This window comes from Cavia porcellus, unplaced genomic scaffold (genome assembly GCF_034190915.1).
Source record: "Cavia porcellus strain 051 isolate PalLab524CR breed Dunkin Hartley unplaced genomic scaffold, mCavPor4.1 scaffold_25, whole genome shotgun sequence".
NCBI classification, from domain to species: domain Eukaryota; kingdom Metazoa; phylum Chordata; class Mammalia; order Rodentia; family Caviidae; genus Cavia; species Cavia porcellus.
In genome coordinates this window covers 1,077,351-1,094,659 of record NW_026947508.1, presented here as the reverse complement: position 1 = coordinate 1,094,659, position 17,309 = coordinate 1,077,351, and the positions used below count along the sequence as shown (strand labels likewise).

The 17,309-nt window shown below is 61.2% G+C and overlaps 2 protein-coding genes across 3 annotated transcripts; both read left to right on the top strand.

Moving 5' to 3' along the window:
* Positions 1–1,695: 1,695 nt before the first annotated feature.
* On the top strand, positions 1,696–3,105 carry Hes5 (hes family bHLH transcription factor 5). Its single transcript, XM_003461501.5, has 3 exons — positions 1,696–1,856; positions 1,948–2,113; positions 2,222–3,105. Exons 1-3 carry the CDS (start codon positions 1,803–1,805, stop codon positions 2,494–2,496), a joined length of 495 nt encoding a protein of 164 aa, XP_003461549.1. The 5' UTR covers positions 1,696–1,802; the 3' UTR covers positions 2,497–3,105.
* A 1,635-nt stretch (positions 3,106–4,740) lies between these two features.
* Positions 4,741–16,585, top strand: Pank4 (pantothenate kinase 4 (inactive)). 2 transcript variants are annotated; one of them, XM_003461502.5, is made up of 19 exons: positions 4,741–4,898; positions 8,693–8,775; positions 9,065–9,279; positions 9,432–9,615; positions 9,785–9,877; positions 10,189–10,342; positions 10,660–10,841; positions 11,399–11,480; positions 11,684–11,784; positions 12,173–12,328; positions 12,843–12,955; positions 13,114–13,201; positions 13,713–13,864; positions 14,678–14,733; positions 14,912–14,961; positions 15,340–15,444; positions 15,711–15,811; positions 15,908–15,976; positions 16,135–16,585. In XM_003461502.5, the coding sequence occupies exons 1-19, from the start codon at positions 4,775–4,777 to the stop codon at positions 16,346–16,348; spliced, it is 2,322 nt and encodes a 773-aa protein (XP_003461550.1). In that variant the 5' UTR covers positions 4,741–4,774; the 3' UTR covers positions 16,349–16,585. The 2 variants fall into 2 exon arrangements, with proteins under 2 accessions (XP_003461550.1, XP_063091406.1); XM_063235336.1 differs by having other exon boundaries at positions 16,118–16,585.
* Positions 16,586–17,309: the final 724 nt, after the last annotated feature.

Sequence of the window (17,309 nt, the reverse complement as noted above, 5' to 3'; positions counted from 1 at the left end):
CAAGGCTCTGGGTTAGCAATGCCAGGCAACAGGCACTGGGGACCAGAGCACCCTGCTCACCCCACCCCAGCACAGCCCCAGGACACCCAAATGTGTGCTCACAACACACTATGAGAAGTGGCTTGGGTGACCAGAATATATCCCCCAAACATCTCAGGGCTACACATCATCAGGTGCCTGAAAGCCTGTAGGACTGGCCTGACCCCCAGCCCCGCAGTGCCAGCTGCAGCGGGTGTGCAGGGCTGAGGTGTGGGCATGTGCCTCCGTGCTGCCTCCTGGGTTTGCCAGCACCCTCTGCACCTCTGCACCCAACAAGGGCCAGAGGGCTGTGTGAGACTCCCTCCCCAGAGGGGAGTCCCCAGTCAGAGTGAGGGGTGGCAAGGAGAGTGGGCAGGCTGCCTTCCTGACAGTGACAAGCTGGCCAGTGGGAGGGTCATCCTGTGCTGTCCTGACCACCAACGGCTCCACGCATGAGGGATCCTGAGCCAGGCCTCGCGGGCTGCTCATCACACAGGCACTGCCACACCAGGCACAGTTCTTGGGGGACCTGCCCAGCCACACTGTGCATAGCTGCCAATCTCCCAGACAGCCTGGCTCCTGGGTCAGCCTGGCCAAGGTGCCCAGGACTGGGTGCCAACTGCCTCTGGGGAACAGCCGGGCCCCACAGACCCTCAGCCACCACAGGACATCTGGATTCCTCCTGGCTTCAGAGGATAAGAACAGAGTGCTCCGGGGCCTCTTCTAAGCTGCCCAAAGCCACTGCTGGCCCTCTGTGAAGCTGGCCAGGTACCCTCTGGGGCCTTTGCTCAAAGCCATCTGAGATGTCATACACTGGAGCAGGGCTCAGCTTGCTACCTGGTATCCCTCTCTGCCCCCTGAGGATGGCACCTTACAGGTGCCCAGGTTGCACAGAGGGCTAAGTGTGGCCATAGCTGCCCACAACCACACACAGTGACCACAAGAAGCATGCCAGCTCCTGCTCTGGGGATGCTGTCTGTGGCTGACCTCCAGGGACATCCACTGGTCCCAGAGCAGCCCTGATGCCACTGCACGGGTTTAGGGAGCCCTGGGCTGCCCAGATGCCAGGCCGATGCTGGGCATCTCATGTTACCCAGCTCCCAGAGCTATCCAGAACTGGCCGGGGAGCCCTGGAGAGGACAGAATCCCAGCTGACCAGCTGTGGATGGCAGGAGGGCTGAACTTAAGAGCCCAGCCCCGCTCTCCCCCTGCGGTCAGGACAACAGGAGCACCATTCAGAAAAAGTGTGGCCACCTCTGTCCCCTTTCCCCCGGGGCACCAGGTCTAGGTCAGGGAGGTTGTGGGTGCCCCCACTCCCACCTCCCTGGTGGCCACTGGGCTTGCTCAATCCAAGAATCCAAAGCTCTCCCTTCTGTGCACGTGAGCTGGCCTCCGCCAGCAGCCTGGGGAGTCGCGGAGAGGGGCGGGCGGGAACTCCTTCCTGCCCCCCGCCCGCAGCCTGGGAAAAGGCAGCATATTGAGGCGCGGGGCTCCCAGCACCAGGCCCCGGGATGCTAATGAGGGCGAGCGCGTTCCCACAGCCCGGACATTGTGCTGCGCGGCCCACCTGCTCCTCGGGGAGCGCCCATTGTGCCCGCGCCAATTCATAGGCAATTTAGCGTGCGCTAATGGGCCGGCGCCTTTGTGCGGCCCGAGCTGCCATTGGCCGCTGAGTGTGGGAACGGCCGCGGTGCCCGGACCCCAGGCGCCAGCCCGCCGCCTGCGCCTATATAGGGGCTGCACGGCCCACAGCACCACCGGGAGGGACGCTCGCCCACGCCAGCATGGCCCCCAGCACAGTGGCCGTGGAGCTGCTCAGCCCCAAGGAAAAGAACCGAGTAAGTGCATGGCGCGCCCGAGTCCCCGCGTAACGGGTCCCGGGGTCTCGGGGTTCCTGCGTCCAGCCGCTGACACCCACTCCTCCCGCAGCTGCGGAAGCCTGTGGTGGAGAAGATGCGCCGCGACCGCATCAACAGCAGCATCGAACAGCTGAAGCTGCTGCTGGAGCAGGAGTTTGCGCGGCACCAGCCCAACTCCAAGCTGGAGAAGGCGGACATCCTGGAGATGGCCGTGAGCTACCTGAAGCACAGCAAAGGTATGCATCGGCCGCGCCCGGCGCCCTGCGCCTCCTCGCACTCCAGCCCCTGCGACTCCCCCAGCCCACCCCTGTGTCCCACCTCATGCCACTCTGCTTGCCCCGCAGCCTTTGCCACGGCCGCTGGCCCCAAGAGCCTGCACCGAGACTACAGTGAGGGCTACTCCTGGTGCCTGCAGGAAGCCGTGCAGTTCCTGACCCTGCATGCCGCCAGCGACACCCAGATGAAGCTGCTCTGCCACTTCCAGCGGCCCCCCTCGGCCCCCACTGTGCCTGCTAAGGAGGGCCCCATGCCTGGCGCTGCACCCCTGCCTGCGCGCCCCTCCTCCAAAGTCTCCCCTGCTGCACGCCCTTCAGCCTGCGGCCTCTGGCGGCCCTGGTGACTTCCCTGCCACCCACTGCCACCACCACAGCTCAGGCCAAGCGGATGCACCCTTCTCTGGAAGCCCCTTCCCAGGCCAGCAGGCTGGAGAACGCACCGCCTGCAGAGCCGTGGCGTTTGAGGACAATCAGGGCCATCTCCTGCCCAGCGTCTGACCCCGTGGGGTTGTTCTGTGTTTGCATTTCAGCAAGTGACTTCTGGGAAGTCCCCAGCTGCGGGGTTCTATGATATTTGTAGGGCCAGGGGCTGGACCTGCCGGCACCCAGGCCTGTAGAGGACTTTCTTCAAGGCCCGTCACTGCTGGGCACGCACCTGCAGGCGGGCATGCGTGCCGTGGGCACATTGCCTTTTGTGAAGGCGGAACTCCAGGTGTATCTTCATAGGAAGGTACTCAACCTGGGTACCGGCCCAGAGGCCCACGTGGGCTACATGGGCGCTGGCTCGCTCTGGGCTGCTGGGGGAGGGTGGGACCTCCACTACGATCCTTAAAGGATTCCTCAGTGTGGGTGGGTGCGTGTGGGCACACTTTGTACTTAGAATTTGAGCTCTCTGTCACGTGGGTGCCCACGGACTATGAAGTCTTCTAATAAAATCCAACTGTCAACCCCTCCGCCGTCTGTGCCTCCCATCTGTCCTGGGCAGCCAAGGGCTGGCTCTACAGCACACAGTACTATGGTGTGGGCACCACAGAGTAGGCAGCCGTGGGTGGAAGGGGTGCTTGCCAGTGACCTCCAGGCAGGAGAAAGACCTGGGTTTTGGCTGAGGGAGAGAAGCAGTTTTGCTTCCAGTGCAGACCAGGTTTCTGCCCCCAGCTTTTCATCAGTTCTCCATGGATATTCAAGGGTGGGACAGCTCCAGGACCTCGGGCTCTACAAGGGAGGGATCCAGGCACCACAGTGGACCTGACCCTACGGCAGGAACAGGCTTAGCCAAGGCAAACAACAGGAGAAACTCCTGGTCTCCAGCCCCAGCTCCTGCCCCTGACTTGTAACATCTGTCCCCAGAGGTGCTCCCAAGGCACCTGCTGGGCTTGCCCACAGGGCTCTGGCCTGCTGAGTCAGGTGGCGCTGGTCATAAACCTGCCCAGGGCAAGCCCATGTCTGGGAAAGGGCATCTATTTTTAGACAGGCTGTGGCATGTTGGTTGAGTCTGCAGGAGCCTAGAACCACAGCTCCCACAGACAGAGTGGGAAGGAGCTGAGTATGTTGCATGTTTTCTGAATGACAGTCACAGACCAGGGCTACACCCTGCCTGCTTCCTGTCTCACCTCCTTCAAGCTCTGTCCCTTTCTGTCTACTCTACAGGAAATATCTCCATAGGCTATCCCTCTGGCCAGCCCAGAGCAGAGAACAGAGAGCATCCCCATTCAATCTGCATAGGTCTGGGTGTCCAGTGACAGGAGCGTCCCCCTGAACACAGCAGCCCAGCCACTCCCTCTCAGGAGAGGGCCTGCCTCCTTGGTGAAGGTTTACCCATCCTCTGTCCCCAAAGCACGTGCAAGGCTGATTCTCGCAGCAGTCTTGTCAGATGCTCTGAGCTTGTGCCTTCCGATGGGAGCTGGCCTCACAGCCAGGACACCTCGGCCTGCAGGCAGAGGCTGAAGACCAGAGACAAATCCACCTGCTTAGGCCCTGAAGCTGCCTTAGCATCGGTTGTGTCTGGTTCCAACCAGGCTCTTTTCCCAAAGTGCCCAGGGCTCCAGGGCTGCACCCTGGAACCCTGTCCTGCCCCTGCCCCAGCCTTTCGGAACTCCGGTCTCGCCAGAAAGTGGCTTTGTCCAGGCAGCCTTCCCCGCGGCACATCTCCAGCTACAGGTGCGGGAGCCACTCTGGCTGGGCAGGGTCCTGAACTTTTCCAGGGTGCGTGGGACTTCTGGCGCGGAAGGTCCCACCCCCCTGGGGAACCGGATAGTGAGTCACCCTAGCAGAGACTGGGGCCAAGCTCACAGCACGCACGCAGGCCCATGTGGCTCCCGAAAGCCGGCTCGGCAGGCTCAGAACACTGGAGTTAACATCTGGTCAGCTTGTTAAACAAGAACATCCAGATATTCTGTTCTAATACTGCAACTCTATGGAATAACGGCCGCCCCTCCGTTGCCTCGGCCCCTGGAACCTTGGTCCAGGATTAGCGCCGGCGTACCTGGGGGCGCGGGGGTGGGGGTGGGGGGGACTCGCAGGGCCCAGAGCCTCATTAGCATAATATATGCTCGGGTGCGCTTAGCAGTCAAATACATGCGCATATATCTCCATGGCTGATGAGGCTGGCCGGGCACTTTCAAAATGGCGGAGTGTGGAGCGAGCGGCGGCGGGAGCAGCGGAGACAGCCTGGACAAGAGCATCACGCTGCCCCCCGACGAAGTCTTCCGTAACCTGGAGAACGCCAAACGCTTCGCCATCGACATAGGTACCCGCAGGCCGGGTGCCTAAATCGGCGTCGCAGAGGCGGGCGCGGGCGCGAGGGACAAGCGGGGGTGGCGGGAAGGACGAAGGGCGGGGGTGCGGGCCGCGCGCACAACCTCACGGGCCGCTGCGCAGCCTCATGGGACTGGTAGTCCTCGGGGCGCTCGCGTGCACTTATGCAGCGGCGGCTGGACTGCAGTTCCCGGTAGGTATCACGCGGCGGACCAAGGCATTCCGGGACTTGTAGTCCACGTGCTGCCCCCCGCGGTTTAGGGTCGGGGCTTGTGGCCCGCGGCTTTTTCGGTTGTCTGATAGAGGACTCGTTCTCTGTCAGTTGACAGCTGGCAGGAGTCTGCCGGACGGGGATATGAGACCTGGGGACTCGCTTCCACGACTTCCCTGTGGCCCGGGGGGCCTGCACAGCGGTCCCGGACCCGTGGGCTGACCCCTCCTCCCGGCAGATAGCTGGCGCCCCTCGCACTGACCCTCCCTGGGCAGACCCACATCCCACCACTCTGGGCACCGCAGCACTACTGGCGAGCCGCACGAGCTGCTGACCTAGCCCCTGGTGGACTAACTTGGCCAGGGTCACCTGGTCAGTAAATGACATGGCCAGGAGAGGACCCAGCCCGACCCCTACCCACTCTGCCGCGCCATTTTGAGGTGTGGGAGCTCCCACGGGGAACAGCTGCTATCTGCTGCAGGTGCTTGATGCTGGAATGAATGGGGTGTGCAGCGGACTCCTGCTTCCTTGCAGAGGCCGAGTGCTTCTGGGTGCACAACTGCTTGCATCTGGAGTGTTGAGCATAGTTACTGCTGCCCTGTGGTCTGGTTGCTTGAGGCTAGGCTTGGTGTTTCACCATCTTCTGGAGGTGCCTCATCCTGGGAGGAGCGCTGAGAATAGAGGTTGACCCGTCTTTCCACCTTTTAGGGGGCTCCATTGGGGTGGTCTCTGGGCGAGGTCAGCCGGGTGGTGGTTGAGAGAATGTACGTGAGAAGCATTTGGAGGGACACTTGGTTGGAGTTGGTGATCAGCTGGACCCTCCACGATCAGCCCCTTCCAGAGGTTCTGAGGCAGAGGCCTTCAGGTTCTGAGACCTTCACTCCAGTGGGACGTGTGCCCTGAACGACCCTATGGCCCTACACTTGAGGGTTCTGTTCAGCAGGGACAAGTCGGGACTAAGTGTATCTGAAAGTCAATTGAAATTGCATGTCACTTGGGGCACAGCCAGGAAAATGGGGCTTGCCTTGGATTGTCCATGTGGCTACTGGCCAGCGAACAAGTGCAGAGCCAGAGTTATGGTGGGAGGGCTACCCTGGCCTTAGGGCCCGGAAGCACCCAAGGCCTGCTCTTTGGGGCCAGGCCCAGAGGAATTTCACGGCAGGGCACTGCAGAGGTATTTTTAACCATCAGTATTTATTTCCTGTCTTTAAAAGTTGCCCTGTGTGGGGTCCTACGTCTGATCGGAAGAGGACACACTTACTGTTTGTGGGAATAGACCTTTCGTACTGCAGCTGGTGAGCCGTCACAGCTCCCAGCGGTCCTAAGCCTAGGCATCCACAAGCAAATGTGCTTGTTAACAGTGTCCTTTAAAAACGGGTGTCTCCCGTTTCCTCTTCCCTCACTCAAGTCTTGGCATCCAGGAAACCTCAGCTGTTCTGTTCTTGGCAAGGGCTTCTCCTCTCTTGCTCTGGGACTCCAGGTCAGCGGAGTGCCTCACCTCTGGGTACATGGGGGTACTGTATTTATCAGCAGAGATGCAGAATTTGGACCTGACTCCAGGTTTCTGCAGGCCAGGGGAGGGTGGGTCTCTGAGAGGAAGGGCAGGTGTGGTGTGTGCTGGGCAGAAGGTAGCTGGACAGCCTGGGTCTAGGTGGACAGGGAGGTGTGGCTCAGGTGCTGAAAATCAGGCAGGTGACCTCTGGGAAGCTTCCTCCAGCCTTCAGGTCACGCTGTCAGCCTGGGCCCGGGCAGGTGCTGAACTGGGGACCCCACCCCATGCCCCAGGACATCAGTGTGCTCTTGCTTGGCTGCATACTAATTGCGGGGTCCCTGAGAATGGCCCACTGCACTGGGCTCTGAGCCGATTCTGGTTCAGGCTGACCTCCCTGTGAGCTGTGTCTCCACAGGCAGCTGACCCCATCTCTTCTTCCTGGCTGGGGAATTGGAAGCTCCTTTGGGAGGCCTTGGAGGTGGGGCTTTACGTGGAGTATGTATTTCCCAGAAACCTACCGCCGCCTCTGCTCCCATACACCCCGCATATCCTGTTTGGGGCATGAATTAAAACTAGCACCAAAGACGCAGGTTCCGTGACGGGGCTTTGCTAGTAGTAGCTTGATGAGTCCCTTGCCACGTCTTCCTTCCTTTGCAATCTGTTTTCACAAAGCAATTTATTCACAGGTGGATCGAGCCAGCCTTTTAATGAGACTCTGGGGCCCAGGTCGGATTGGGGCGGGGAGGAGGGATCAGGAGGCTTAGGATCACGGGCCAGGGGATGAAATTAAGCCCATGACAGTGTCCATGGAACCAAAGGCAGGTCTGGCCTGGGCTGGACAAAGCAAGGCTGTGGGGCTGTCACGCTTGAGTGAGGCAGGGGCAACAAAACTGTGACAGGTGACCGATCACTGCTGAATGGGAGGCTTTCAGATACTTCTGTGTGGGGGCCTGAATGTTTACCCTCACCTGTCCCTTACATGCTTTCCTGGGAAGCCACCGTTTGAGCCTCACTTAGCCTTCCTGCCATCAGTCAGTCGAGAGATGCTGGCTCTCCTCTATCAGGCACCACTAGAAGTGTCATTTGTTGAAGTGGTTTTGTAGAGCTGAGCTTTTGGTGTTTCCTTCTGGTCGTTGATTGTGATCCTTTGAGTCTGTGAACATGCTGTCACCTCTGCAGTGCCCATCTGTGTCTGGAAGGACTGCCAGAACATGTCTGTCCTTGACAGGGCCTTTCTTGACTTCACAGCGGCTTTCCCCGAAGTGGCCCCGGTGAATAGCGCCTGCTTCTTCCTGGAGTGGAGCTCAGTGTCTGGTTGTATGCAGCACCCTGGAGGATGACAGGGCTCTTGAGGACGCAGGTCCTCTGCCTGACTTCTTAGACTAATTTTTGTTTGTTTTTTGGCACCGGGTATGGAACTCAGGACTTTGCGTTTGCCAAGCAGGCACTTAGGTCACTGAGCTAAACCCCTGGCCCCCATTCTTAGGCTAATTTGGGGACCAGGACCACCTCTGGTGGCTCAGAACATCCCCAGGGCAGGAGCTTCTGCCCCCTGCTGCCTGCTGGCTGGCGAGCCCCACCTGTGGCCCTGTCCACCTGGGCAGATGCTCCTGTGTGGCCTGCCCCACTCATCCAGGCAGATGGCCCAGTGTATGTGTCCTTTCATGGAGACCTACTAATGCCTTATTTCTTTGGGTCACTCTCAGGATCAGAGCTTGAGCTGCGTTTACTCTAGCGACTGGTGGCAGCCAGATACACCCAGAGACCTGATGGTTCCCTTTCTGCTTTAGGACTTGAGGTGGGCAGGGGAATCTTGTTCTGGGGTTGGTTAGAGACCTGAAGGGGAGTAGGATTTCTAAGAAACAAGTTGCAGCTTGATAGTTCATTTTCCCCTTCTTCTGTTTTGCGCCCACAGGGATTTTAGGTGCAGGCAGCACCAAACGTCTTGTCCACAGAGATTCCCTCCTCAAAGGGGAGGCCGTGGCAGAAGCACCGAATGCCCCAGAGAGCTCCCGGGAGGACAGGCGTCCCGGTCTCCTGCATCGGGTGCTGAGTCTTGCTTGGTTTATGTCTTCCCCTCTAGGTGGATCACTAACCAAGCTGGCCTACTATTCAACAGTGCAGCACAAAGTGGCCAAAGTGAGGTCCTTTGACCACTCAGGAAAGGTGAGCCTTGCTTCGGGCGGCCACTCCCCTGTGGACTTGGACTTGGCACTGTCGCTTTTTGTTTGTTGGCCCTCTGCTGTTTGCAGACATCCACTGAGCTGTGCTGGAAGTGTCTGGATATTGGCAGCTTCTCTGTCCTCCCTTGGGTTCCCCTCCCACCAGCAGGGAGGCTGCCCTTGGCCTTCCACCTGGCCCCATGGATGTCAGTGCTGGTGCCGTGGGGCAGGGTGCTCAAGGACATGCGGGGGTGCTGCCCCTGCCCGTGCAGATGTTCTGCCTTACTTTACAGGACGCAGAGCAGGACCACGAACCACCCTATGAGATCTCAGTCCAGGAAGAGATCACGGCTCGTCTGCATTTCATCAAGTTCGAGAACACCTATATCGAGGCCTGCCTGGACTTCATCAAAGACCACCTGGTCAACACGGAGACCAAGGTCATCCCAGCCACAGGGGGCGGGGCCTACAAGTTCAAGGACCTCATTGAGGAGAAGCTACAGCTGAAGTAAGCGGAGGCCTGGGGCTGAGAAGGCAGGCGCACGGCCACAGTGGCTCGTGTGGGGATGGTGTGGTGGGAGCCACCAGGGCCAAACCCTGGGGGTGCACTCGACAAGTGCATCGTGGTTTGTCCCCTTTGGGTTACTGCTTCCTTTGCAGAGTGGACAAGGAGGATGTGATGACCTGCCTGATAAAGGGGTGCAACTTTGTGTTGAAGAACATCCCACATGAGGCCTTCGTGTATCAGAAAGACATGGAGCCCGAGTTCCGCTTCCAGACCAATCATGCCAATATATTCCCGTACCTCCTGGTCAACGTGGGCTCTGGCGTCTCCATTGTGAAGGTGAGGCCGCTTCCTGCGGCTGTGGGAGAGTGATCAGCAGGTGCTGTGAGGCCCCTGCTGCCCGAGCTAAGCATGTGTTCCACAGTGGCACTTGGGGTATGTCACAGCACAGCCCTGGCCACACATCCTGGTGGCTCTGGGCTGAGGTACCTGCCTGGCTCTGTCCTAGGTGGAGACAGAGGACATGTTTGAGTGGATTGGCGGCAGCTCCATTGGTGGTGGCACCTTCTGGGGACTCGGGGCGCTGCTCACCAAGACGAAGGTACCCCTGGGTCAGTGGAGGCCTGTATCTGGGTTGCTACAGAGAGGTCCTTCCTGTGGTCTTTGTTCTGACTGTTGCTGGGGCCCAGGACCCCCTAACTGAGTGGCTTATCTTCAGAAGGGTGGGGGCCCAAGCTACCAGGGAAACCTGGTGGGCAGCCTACCATGTCGGGCTTCCCTTACCAGCCCCCAGCCCAGTGACAGGGGAGGGTGTTTGTGCCCAGCCTGCCCTGCTTACCTTTAAGAACTTGGTTCCAGGAGGTGGGGACCCCCTAGCTGCCAGAAACCCCACCCTCTGCTCTGCCTCTGCAGAAGTTTGATGAGCTGCTACACCTGGCTTCCAAGGGCCAGCACGCCAACGTGGACATGCTGGTACAAGACATCTACGGGGGCGCCTACCAGACGCTGGGGTTGAGCGGCAACCTCATCGCCAGCAGCTTCGGGAAGTCGGCCACTGCTGACAAAGGTACCCCTGGGTCCTGTGCCCACCGGGGGGCACACTGATGTGAAGCTCAGTCCCAGAACCTCTCTCTGCCATGCTACCTCGGCCTGTGCTTGCTGCACGCCCGCTCCGGGCCCTAGCGCATCAGCAGAGGAGTCCCATCCGCCTTTGGTTCGGAGCAGACAGAGGAGAAAGAGTGCTTTGCACGCAGATCTTCTGCCTGTGGGACTGAGTCACGGGCCGGGTGCCCTTCAGAGTCCTCTGCTGTCCCCAGTCTCCCGCCCAGCACTGCTCTGGAACATCCTGGGGTCACCCCACCACGGCTGCCTGTGTCTCCCCAGAGTTCTCAAAAGAAGATATGGCCAAGAGCCTGCTGCACATGATCAGCAATGACATCGGGCAGCTTGCCTGCCTCTACGCGAAGCTCCACGGCCTGAACCGAGTGTACTTCGGGGGCTTCTTCATCCGGGGCCACCCCGTGACCATGCACACCATCACCTACAGCATTAACTTCTTCTCCAAGGTGACTGCGGTGTGGGGCGCGTTCTCTCCCGGGCCTGTTCTTCCCAGTCACTTTGCCAGGCCTGTCCACACTGCAGACATGGCAGCCTGCGGGCCAGATGGTGCCCAGGGAGTCAGGATGGGGGCTCCCTGGGAACATGTGTTCCAGGAAGTGGGGTGCCCCACTGCCTAGACCTGGCCCTCACCTGCCTCCCATCTGGTTAGTTGTGGGCATTCTTCACACTGTGTGTGAGGACATTCCCAGTGGCAAGCAGGTGGGGGACTGTTCCTTGCTGCCAGTGAGCATCACGCAGGCCCGAGGTGTATGGAACCTGTCCAGTGACCGCAGATTGTACGACAGGTTGGGCAGTGCCAGGTGCTGTCAAGGGCATAGCCCAGGCAGCCTGGCAGCTAGTGTGTGACTGTCAGCTGCCAGCACCCCCAAGGTCCCTCACATAGAAGTGGCCCGTGCACTTGGGCACAGCCTGTTGATGTTTGTGTGGTCAGCTCCCAGAGTGTGGCCAGTGGCGCAGCTGGGCCTGTGGACACTGACCGGCTTCCGGGGCCGGGGCGGGGCAGGGAGAAGTGCAGGCGCTCTTCCTGAGACACGAAGGCTACCTGGGGGCCATCGGTGCGTTCCTAAAAGGAGCCGAGCAAGACAGTGAGTATCGCCGTGGTGGCCGTGCAGTGGTCGGCAGCCGAGCCGCAGGGCAGGATGGGCTGGGGACCCCGAGGCCTGGGCGGCCACAGCAGTGCGTATTCTTAGTGTTCAGGGAGATGAGCGACTTCACCTGTTTTCCTCCCCACTTTCCGTCTTTCAGCCGAAGCGAGGCTAACTCGCCGGCCGGCCTCTTGCTTTTCCAGATCCAAACCAGTACAGCTGGGGCGAGAACTATGCGGGCAGCTCCGGGCTGATGAGCACGTCGCCCGAGCTGTGCCCCACCCAGCGGGCAAGGAGTGGCACGGTGAGTTGTGGGCGCTGCCTGAGTAGCCATGTGCCCTCCGCGTGTCCTCATGCTGTGCCTTTCACAGCAGACTGGCTTTTAACTCACCTGAGGCTAGGAGGAGGCACGGAGGCTGGCCCAGGCCCGCTCACAGTCAGGGAGGGCAAGGGCGTCTGCTCGGGCCTCATGTCCAGGCAGCCCTTCCCGGAGTGGTTGCTGCTTTTCTCTGGTCACTGCAGACCTGAGTATGTCGTGTGGGCAGTCGCTGAGGGCAGAAGAAGCCGGGGAGGTCATGTGGGGACACGGTGCCTGGCTGCCCACCACCACTGGTCGCAGCGGGGAGGGCCAGGGCACACCTGGGCGCCTTTCCGCTCTCTTGCTGGAAGCGCAGTCTCTGTTGTCCTCTCAGTTTGACCTGCTGGAGATGGACCGGCTGGAGAGGCCCCTGGTCAACCTGCCCCTTCTCCTGGACCCCTCCTCCTACGTCCCCGACACAGTGGACCTCACTGACGACGCCCTGGCCCGGGAGTACTGGCTCACCTGCTTCGAGGAAGCCCTGGACGGGGTACATGAGTGCAGGGGACAGAGGAGGCCCTCAGGAGAGGGGAGGGCAAAGGTGGGGGTGGGGGTTTGGTCTGTCTCGGGGGGTGAGAAGGGTGGCAGACTTGCCTCCAGGTGCATGGTGGGTTAGTGGTACAGATGGGTGGCAGGGGCATTTTCAGTTAGGGCACTCATTCCCTGACTGCCTTCGACATGGCACAGGCTCGTGAGTGGCTCTTGGGACTCCTAAGTGTCTCCAAGTGTGGCGTAAGCCCTACCCCATCCTGTGGGTGAGTTCTGGGAGGTGCCACCAAGGCTCAAGCCTTCTCTGCTTTTCTGAGGCTGGACCTGGGCCTGGTGACTGCCCAAAGGTCACCTGGACTCTGAGCTCAGGCTGGAGGACCACCTCGTGCTGTTCCCGGGGAGAGGAGGAGTGGGGGGGCTCTGGTCGTCATCAATGCCCAGGCCTGCAGTGCTCACTGTGGGAGCCAGCGGACCTGGCCTGGGGCAGCCTCATGCCCACTACCTGCTGTTGGCAGGTGGTGAAGCGTGCCGTGGCCAGCCAGCCTGAGTCGGCGGATGCGGCTGAGAGGGCTGCGAAGTTCCGGCAGAAGTACTGGAGCAAGCTGCAGACCCTGCGGCACCAGCCCTTGTGAGTGCCATCTGGTGCCCGCCCCCGCCCCGCCCCAGGGCCAGCGCCCTGCCATCAGCGTGGAGCCTGCGGCCCGGCGACCCTGTGGCATCGGCCCCTCCCGGGCTCTGGGTGCTCTGAGGCTGCCTGCTCAGGCTCTCTGCCTGTTTTGTCCCCAGTGCCTACGGGACGCTGACCGTGCGCAGCTTGCTGGACACACGCGAGCACTGTCTCAATGAGTTCAGCTTCCCTGACCCCTACTCCAAGGTGAGCCGCCCCGCCCAGCCGCACCAGTGCCCCGAGAAGCCCAGCACTGTCAGAGGCGTTGGCACAGGGGAGCATCAGCGCCCATGGTTTCGTGTGTGTGTACACATACCCCGGGCTCTTCACTGGAGGCTGAGCATGTCAGGGCCTCCCTCCCTGTCCCCATGGTACCTGGGCCATGTGGCCACTGCATGTCAGCCTTGCAACACCGCGCCTGTGCGGGGAGCCTCTACCTGGACCCACGTGGCTGCATCTGGGTGCCCAGGGCTCCCCGTGAGGGTCCCATGCTCTGCCCTTGGCACTGTCCAGGTGCTGCTTCAGTCTCTGGGCCCATCCTCGCCACAGTGCAGTAAAGCGCTGCCCGGGACAGACGCCACAGACACCTTCCACCACCACCCCCACCCCACCCCCGGCCCCACAGTGGGCCTTGCATCCCCGGCTGTCCTGGGGAGCTGGAGGGCTGGACCGGGGCAGCAGAGGCATCTGTGCTCAGTCATCGTCCTGCGTCTCACAGGTGAAGCAGAAGGAAAACGGCGTCGCACTCAAGTGCTTCCAGTGTGTGGTCCAGGCCCTGGACGCACTGGGCTGGGAGGAGAGGCAGCTGGCCCTGGCTAGGGGGCTGCTGGCAGGCAACGTCTTCGACTGGGGCGCCAAGGCCGTGTCCGAGTAGGTGTAGCGCTGTGCCCAGCTTGGCGCTCTGTTTGCTCTCACGGTGGCTCAGAACCCGTTCATTCTGTAGCTCAGGCGTCTCCATCCTGTCCCCAGGGTGCCCCCCTAACGTGTAGACACTTTGGGACCCTGGGGTGCAGTCTGGATCCGAGCTGACACTGGAATGCTCCGTCTACGCCATGGTTCCATGGCTAAGGTTTTGGGGGTGGTTCCCTCCGAGGTGAGGGGCGCTGTGCAGCTGGCTGCCCTGACGTGTGGGGATGCGCATTCTGAGGACTGTCTGAGGTCCTTGCCTGGACCTCTTGATCTGGGGTGAGCGGTGTCCGTGCTTTCCACAGTGGTTTACTTTAGCATATGGGCCTCACAGGCTGGCTGGTCCCCTCCTCCCACCCAGGGCTGCAGCCAGATGCCAGTTCCCCGTGGTAACCCCAGGGCTCCGCAGTTGGGCAGTCGGGTGGGGCCTCCCTGTCCCTCTTGGGCCCCTGTTGGCTGTCTGCACACAGATGTGACTAGGACTGGCTGCATCCCCACCACACCCTTCACAGCTGGCCACATGCCCCTTTCAGGGTGTTGTAGGGGATCTTCCCATGGGATGCGGTAGGCACCCCCAGTGCTGCCAGCCACAGAAGGCCCTGGCCCGGGCCCAGTCACCTTGGGACTTGATGCTCGGCCTGAGAACCTTGCTGCGGCTTCCGTGGCATCACTCAGTAAGCCAGTGGCCTGCAGCCACGTGGCAGGGGTAGCATACAGCCTGGCAGGAGAGGCCTCGCTGGGGGCCCATCTGATCTCCTCTTCTCCTCCTCCGCGCAGTGTCCTTGAGTCTGACCCCCAGTTCGGGTTTGAAGAAGCGAAGAGGAAGCTACAAGGTATGAGCATCTTCCATGGGACTGCTGCATGGGGGCGTTGTCCACAGGAGAGGACCGGTGGCTGGCTGGGGGCACAGCTGCTGGGCCCCTGACACCGCACTGCCTTCAGGGTCCCCAAGACCCAAGCAGCAAAGACGTGTCTCCTTCACTTGCCTCAATGCTGTCCCTCTCTTCACAGAGCGCCCCTGGCTCGTGGATTCCTACAGCAAGTGGCTTCAGAGGTTAAAGGTACGTAGAGGTGCCCTGCTCTGCCTGCGAGGGACATGGCACGGTGTGGGGGGGGCAGTGGGCCCAGATGGAGGTGGGCAGGGAAGTGGGCAAGGCGCTGCCTCAGGAACAGGCAGTGCACGGAGGGGTCTCAGTGTCCCAGCCAAGAGCATGACAGCCACTGTCCCTGTGCCCCACCTGCCCTTTCATAGTGGCCACTTGGCAGCCCAGCCAGCCTCAGTGCTGAAGTCTCTGGGGCACCATTGAGAAGGGGCAGAGCTCCTGCTGGCCACCCTGGGACCCTGAGCTCTGGTCAAGCCTGTGGGGGTGTGGGGGCGGCGGGGTCTGCAGCACTTGGATGCACCGTTCCCAACTGAACGTCCTGGTTTTGTCTTACAGGGACCCCCTCATAAATGTGCCTTAATTTTCGCAGATAACAGTGGAATAGACCTCATTTTGGGAGTCTTCCCCTTTGTCAGGGAGCTACTCCTTAGAGGGACGGAGGTGAGTGCAAAGGCCGTGTGGGGGACCCTTCCCCGGGCTCCTCCACTCTGGGGGGGCTGGCACTGCCTCGAGCTCCTGGCAGCAGGTAGGTGTGGGCAAGGCCAGGAGGGCTCAGGGCCACTCTGCCACAGCCTGGCTGACCCCACCCCTTGGAAAGGTTTTCACTGCAGGCCCCAGCCTTGACGCTGTGCCGGGGTCCAGCGGGGCCTGCCAGGGTCAGCCAGGGCAGTGCAGTGGCCAGGACTAAGCTGAAGCCTCCCCTGCAGGTCATCCTGGCGTGCAACTCGGGCCCTGCCCTGAACGACGTGACCTACAGCGAGTCTCTCCTCGTGGCCGAGCGCATCGCAGCCATGGATCCCGTCGTCCAGTAGGTGCTGGGCGAGGGGCAGCCTGGTGGGGCCTGGCTGTGGCAGGGGTGCCCAGGGCGCCCCTCACAAGGCGCTGACCATCTCTTGTCTCCCAGCTCTGCACTCCAGGAGGAGCAGCTGCTACTGGTGCAGACGGGCTCCAGCTCCCCATGCCTCGACCTCAGGTGAGTTGGTCCCTCTGTGCCCTGACTCCGGAGCCAGGTGGTACCTTTCCTTGGGACCCTCAGGTGGAAGGTGGCTCAGGAAGCGCTGTGGAGGCAGACGCTGAGGTCCCTGGTGTCCTGCTGGTCCTTGCCCAACCCCAGCCTCTTCCTTCCCAAAGCCGCCTGGACAAGGGGCTGGCCACGCTGGTGCGGGAGCGCAGCGCCGACCTGGTGGTCATCGAGGGCATGGGCCGTGCTGTGCACACCAACTACCACGCAGCGCTGCGCTGTGAGAGCCTCAAGCTGGCTGTGCTCAAGAACGCCTGGCTGGCCGAGCGGCTGGGCGGCCCGCTCTTCAGCGTCATCTTCAAGTACGAGGTGCCAGCCGAGTGAGGCCACCACCGCACCTGCGGTCCCTGTCAGGACTGGGTTTGTCCTTGGAGAGCAGCCTGCATCCACCCAAGCGTCTCCACCGTGCTGATGGCAGATTGTGTGTGCCGCCCAGCCCAGGGCTGCCCTATGAGACGCTTGTGTTGAAATGTATTTAACTGTTAAATAATGTTTTATACACACACACACAAAACACACGCCACATATATATATAAATATATAAGGACACATCTGCTGGCATGTGTGCCTGGGCTTCATGTTCGGTGCTAGAGGCCATGTCCCCATCAGTCACTGGCTTCAGGAGCCATCCACCTCTGGCAGGGTCCCAGAGAGGCCTGTGCGCCACCTCCCGTCTCTCTGTCCCCTTCCCCCATGCTCTGGGGAGGGCAAGACGCTGAGCAGCTCTTCTGGCTGAAGAGCCGTAGGGCAGAGGCTGAGGTGACGCGGACGGCCCTCGAGGACAGAGGCTGACGCGACGCGGATGGCCCTCGAGGACAGAGGCTGACGCGACGCGGATGGCCCTCGAGGACAGAGGCTGACGCGACGCGGATGGCCCTCGAGGGCTCTTGGAGCTAACACACACGGCTGCTGTAGGTTTTGCTACTGTGGCTTTGAGCCCGGCCTCAGAGAGCTGCAAGATCTGGGGGTCAGCCAGCCTTCCTGGGGTGGACCTGAGGTCCTGTTTGGTGCTCTGGGTCAGTGCCCGCCAGGGGCAGTGTGGGGGCCAACTGTGTGCGCACGGGACGGCACTGGGAGCTACCCACTCCGGGAGCAGGACGGCCCTGAGGCAGCCCGGCTGCAAGCTGAGAACTGCAGGGCCAGCAGGCGAAGCAAGGCTCACTGGGCTCTGCCTTTGCAGCAACAGCTGCCACTTTGCCCCCCCTCACCGCCATGCTCCTGGCACAAAGCTGTACAGGTTGCCTATAGCCCAACCCAGGGCACAACCCAAGGAGACAGGTCGGAT

Coding starts and splice junctions, on each gene's coding strand:
- Pank4 (XM_063235336.1), top strand. CDS start 4,775: ATGGCGGAGTGTGGAGCGAGCGGCGGCGGGAGCAGCGGAGACAGCCTG. Junction 9,280..9,431: donor GAGGAGAAGCTACAGCTGAA/GTAAGCGGAGGC, acceptor CTTCCTTTGCAG/AGTGGACAAGGAGGATGTGA. Junction 11,785..12,172: donor AGCGGGCAAGGAGTGGCACG/GTGAGTTGTGGG, acceptor TTGTCCTCTCAG/TTTGACCTGCTGGAGATGGA.
- Hes5 (XM_003461501.5), top strand. CDS start 1,803: ATGGCCCCCAGCACAGTGGCCGTGGAGCTGCTCAGCCCCAAGGAAAAG. Junction 1,857..1,947: donor GCCCCAAGGAAAAGAACCGA/GTAAGTGCATGG, acceptor CTCCTCCCGCAG/CTGCGGAAGCCTGTGGTGGA. Junction 2,114..2,221: donor CTACCTGAAGCACAGCAAAG/GTATGCATCGGC, acceptor CTTGCCCCGCAG/CCTTTGCCACGGCCGCTGGC.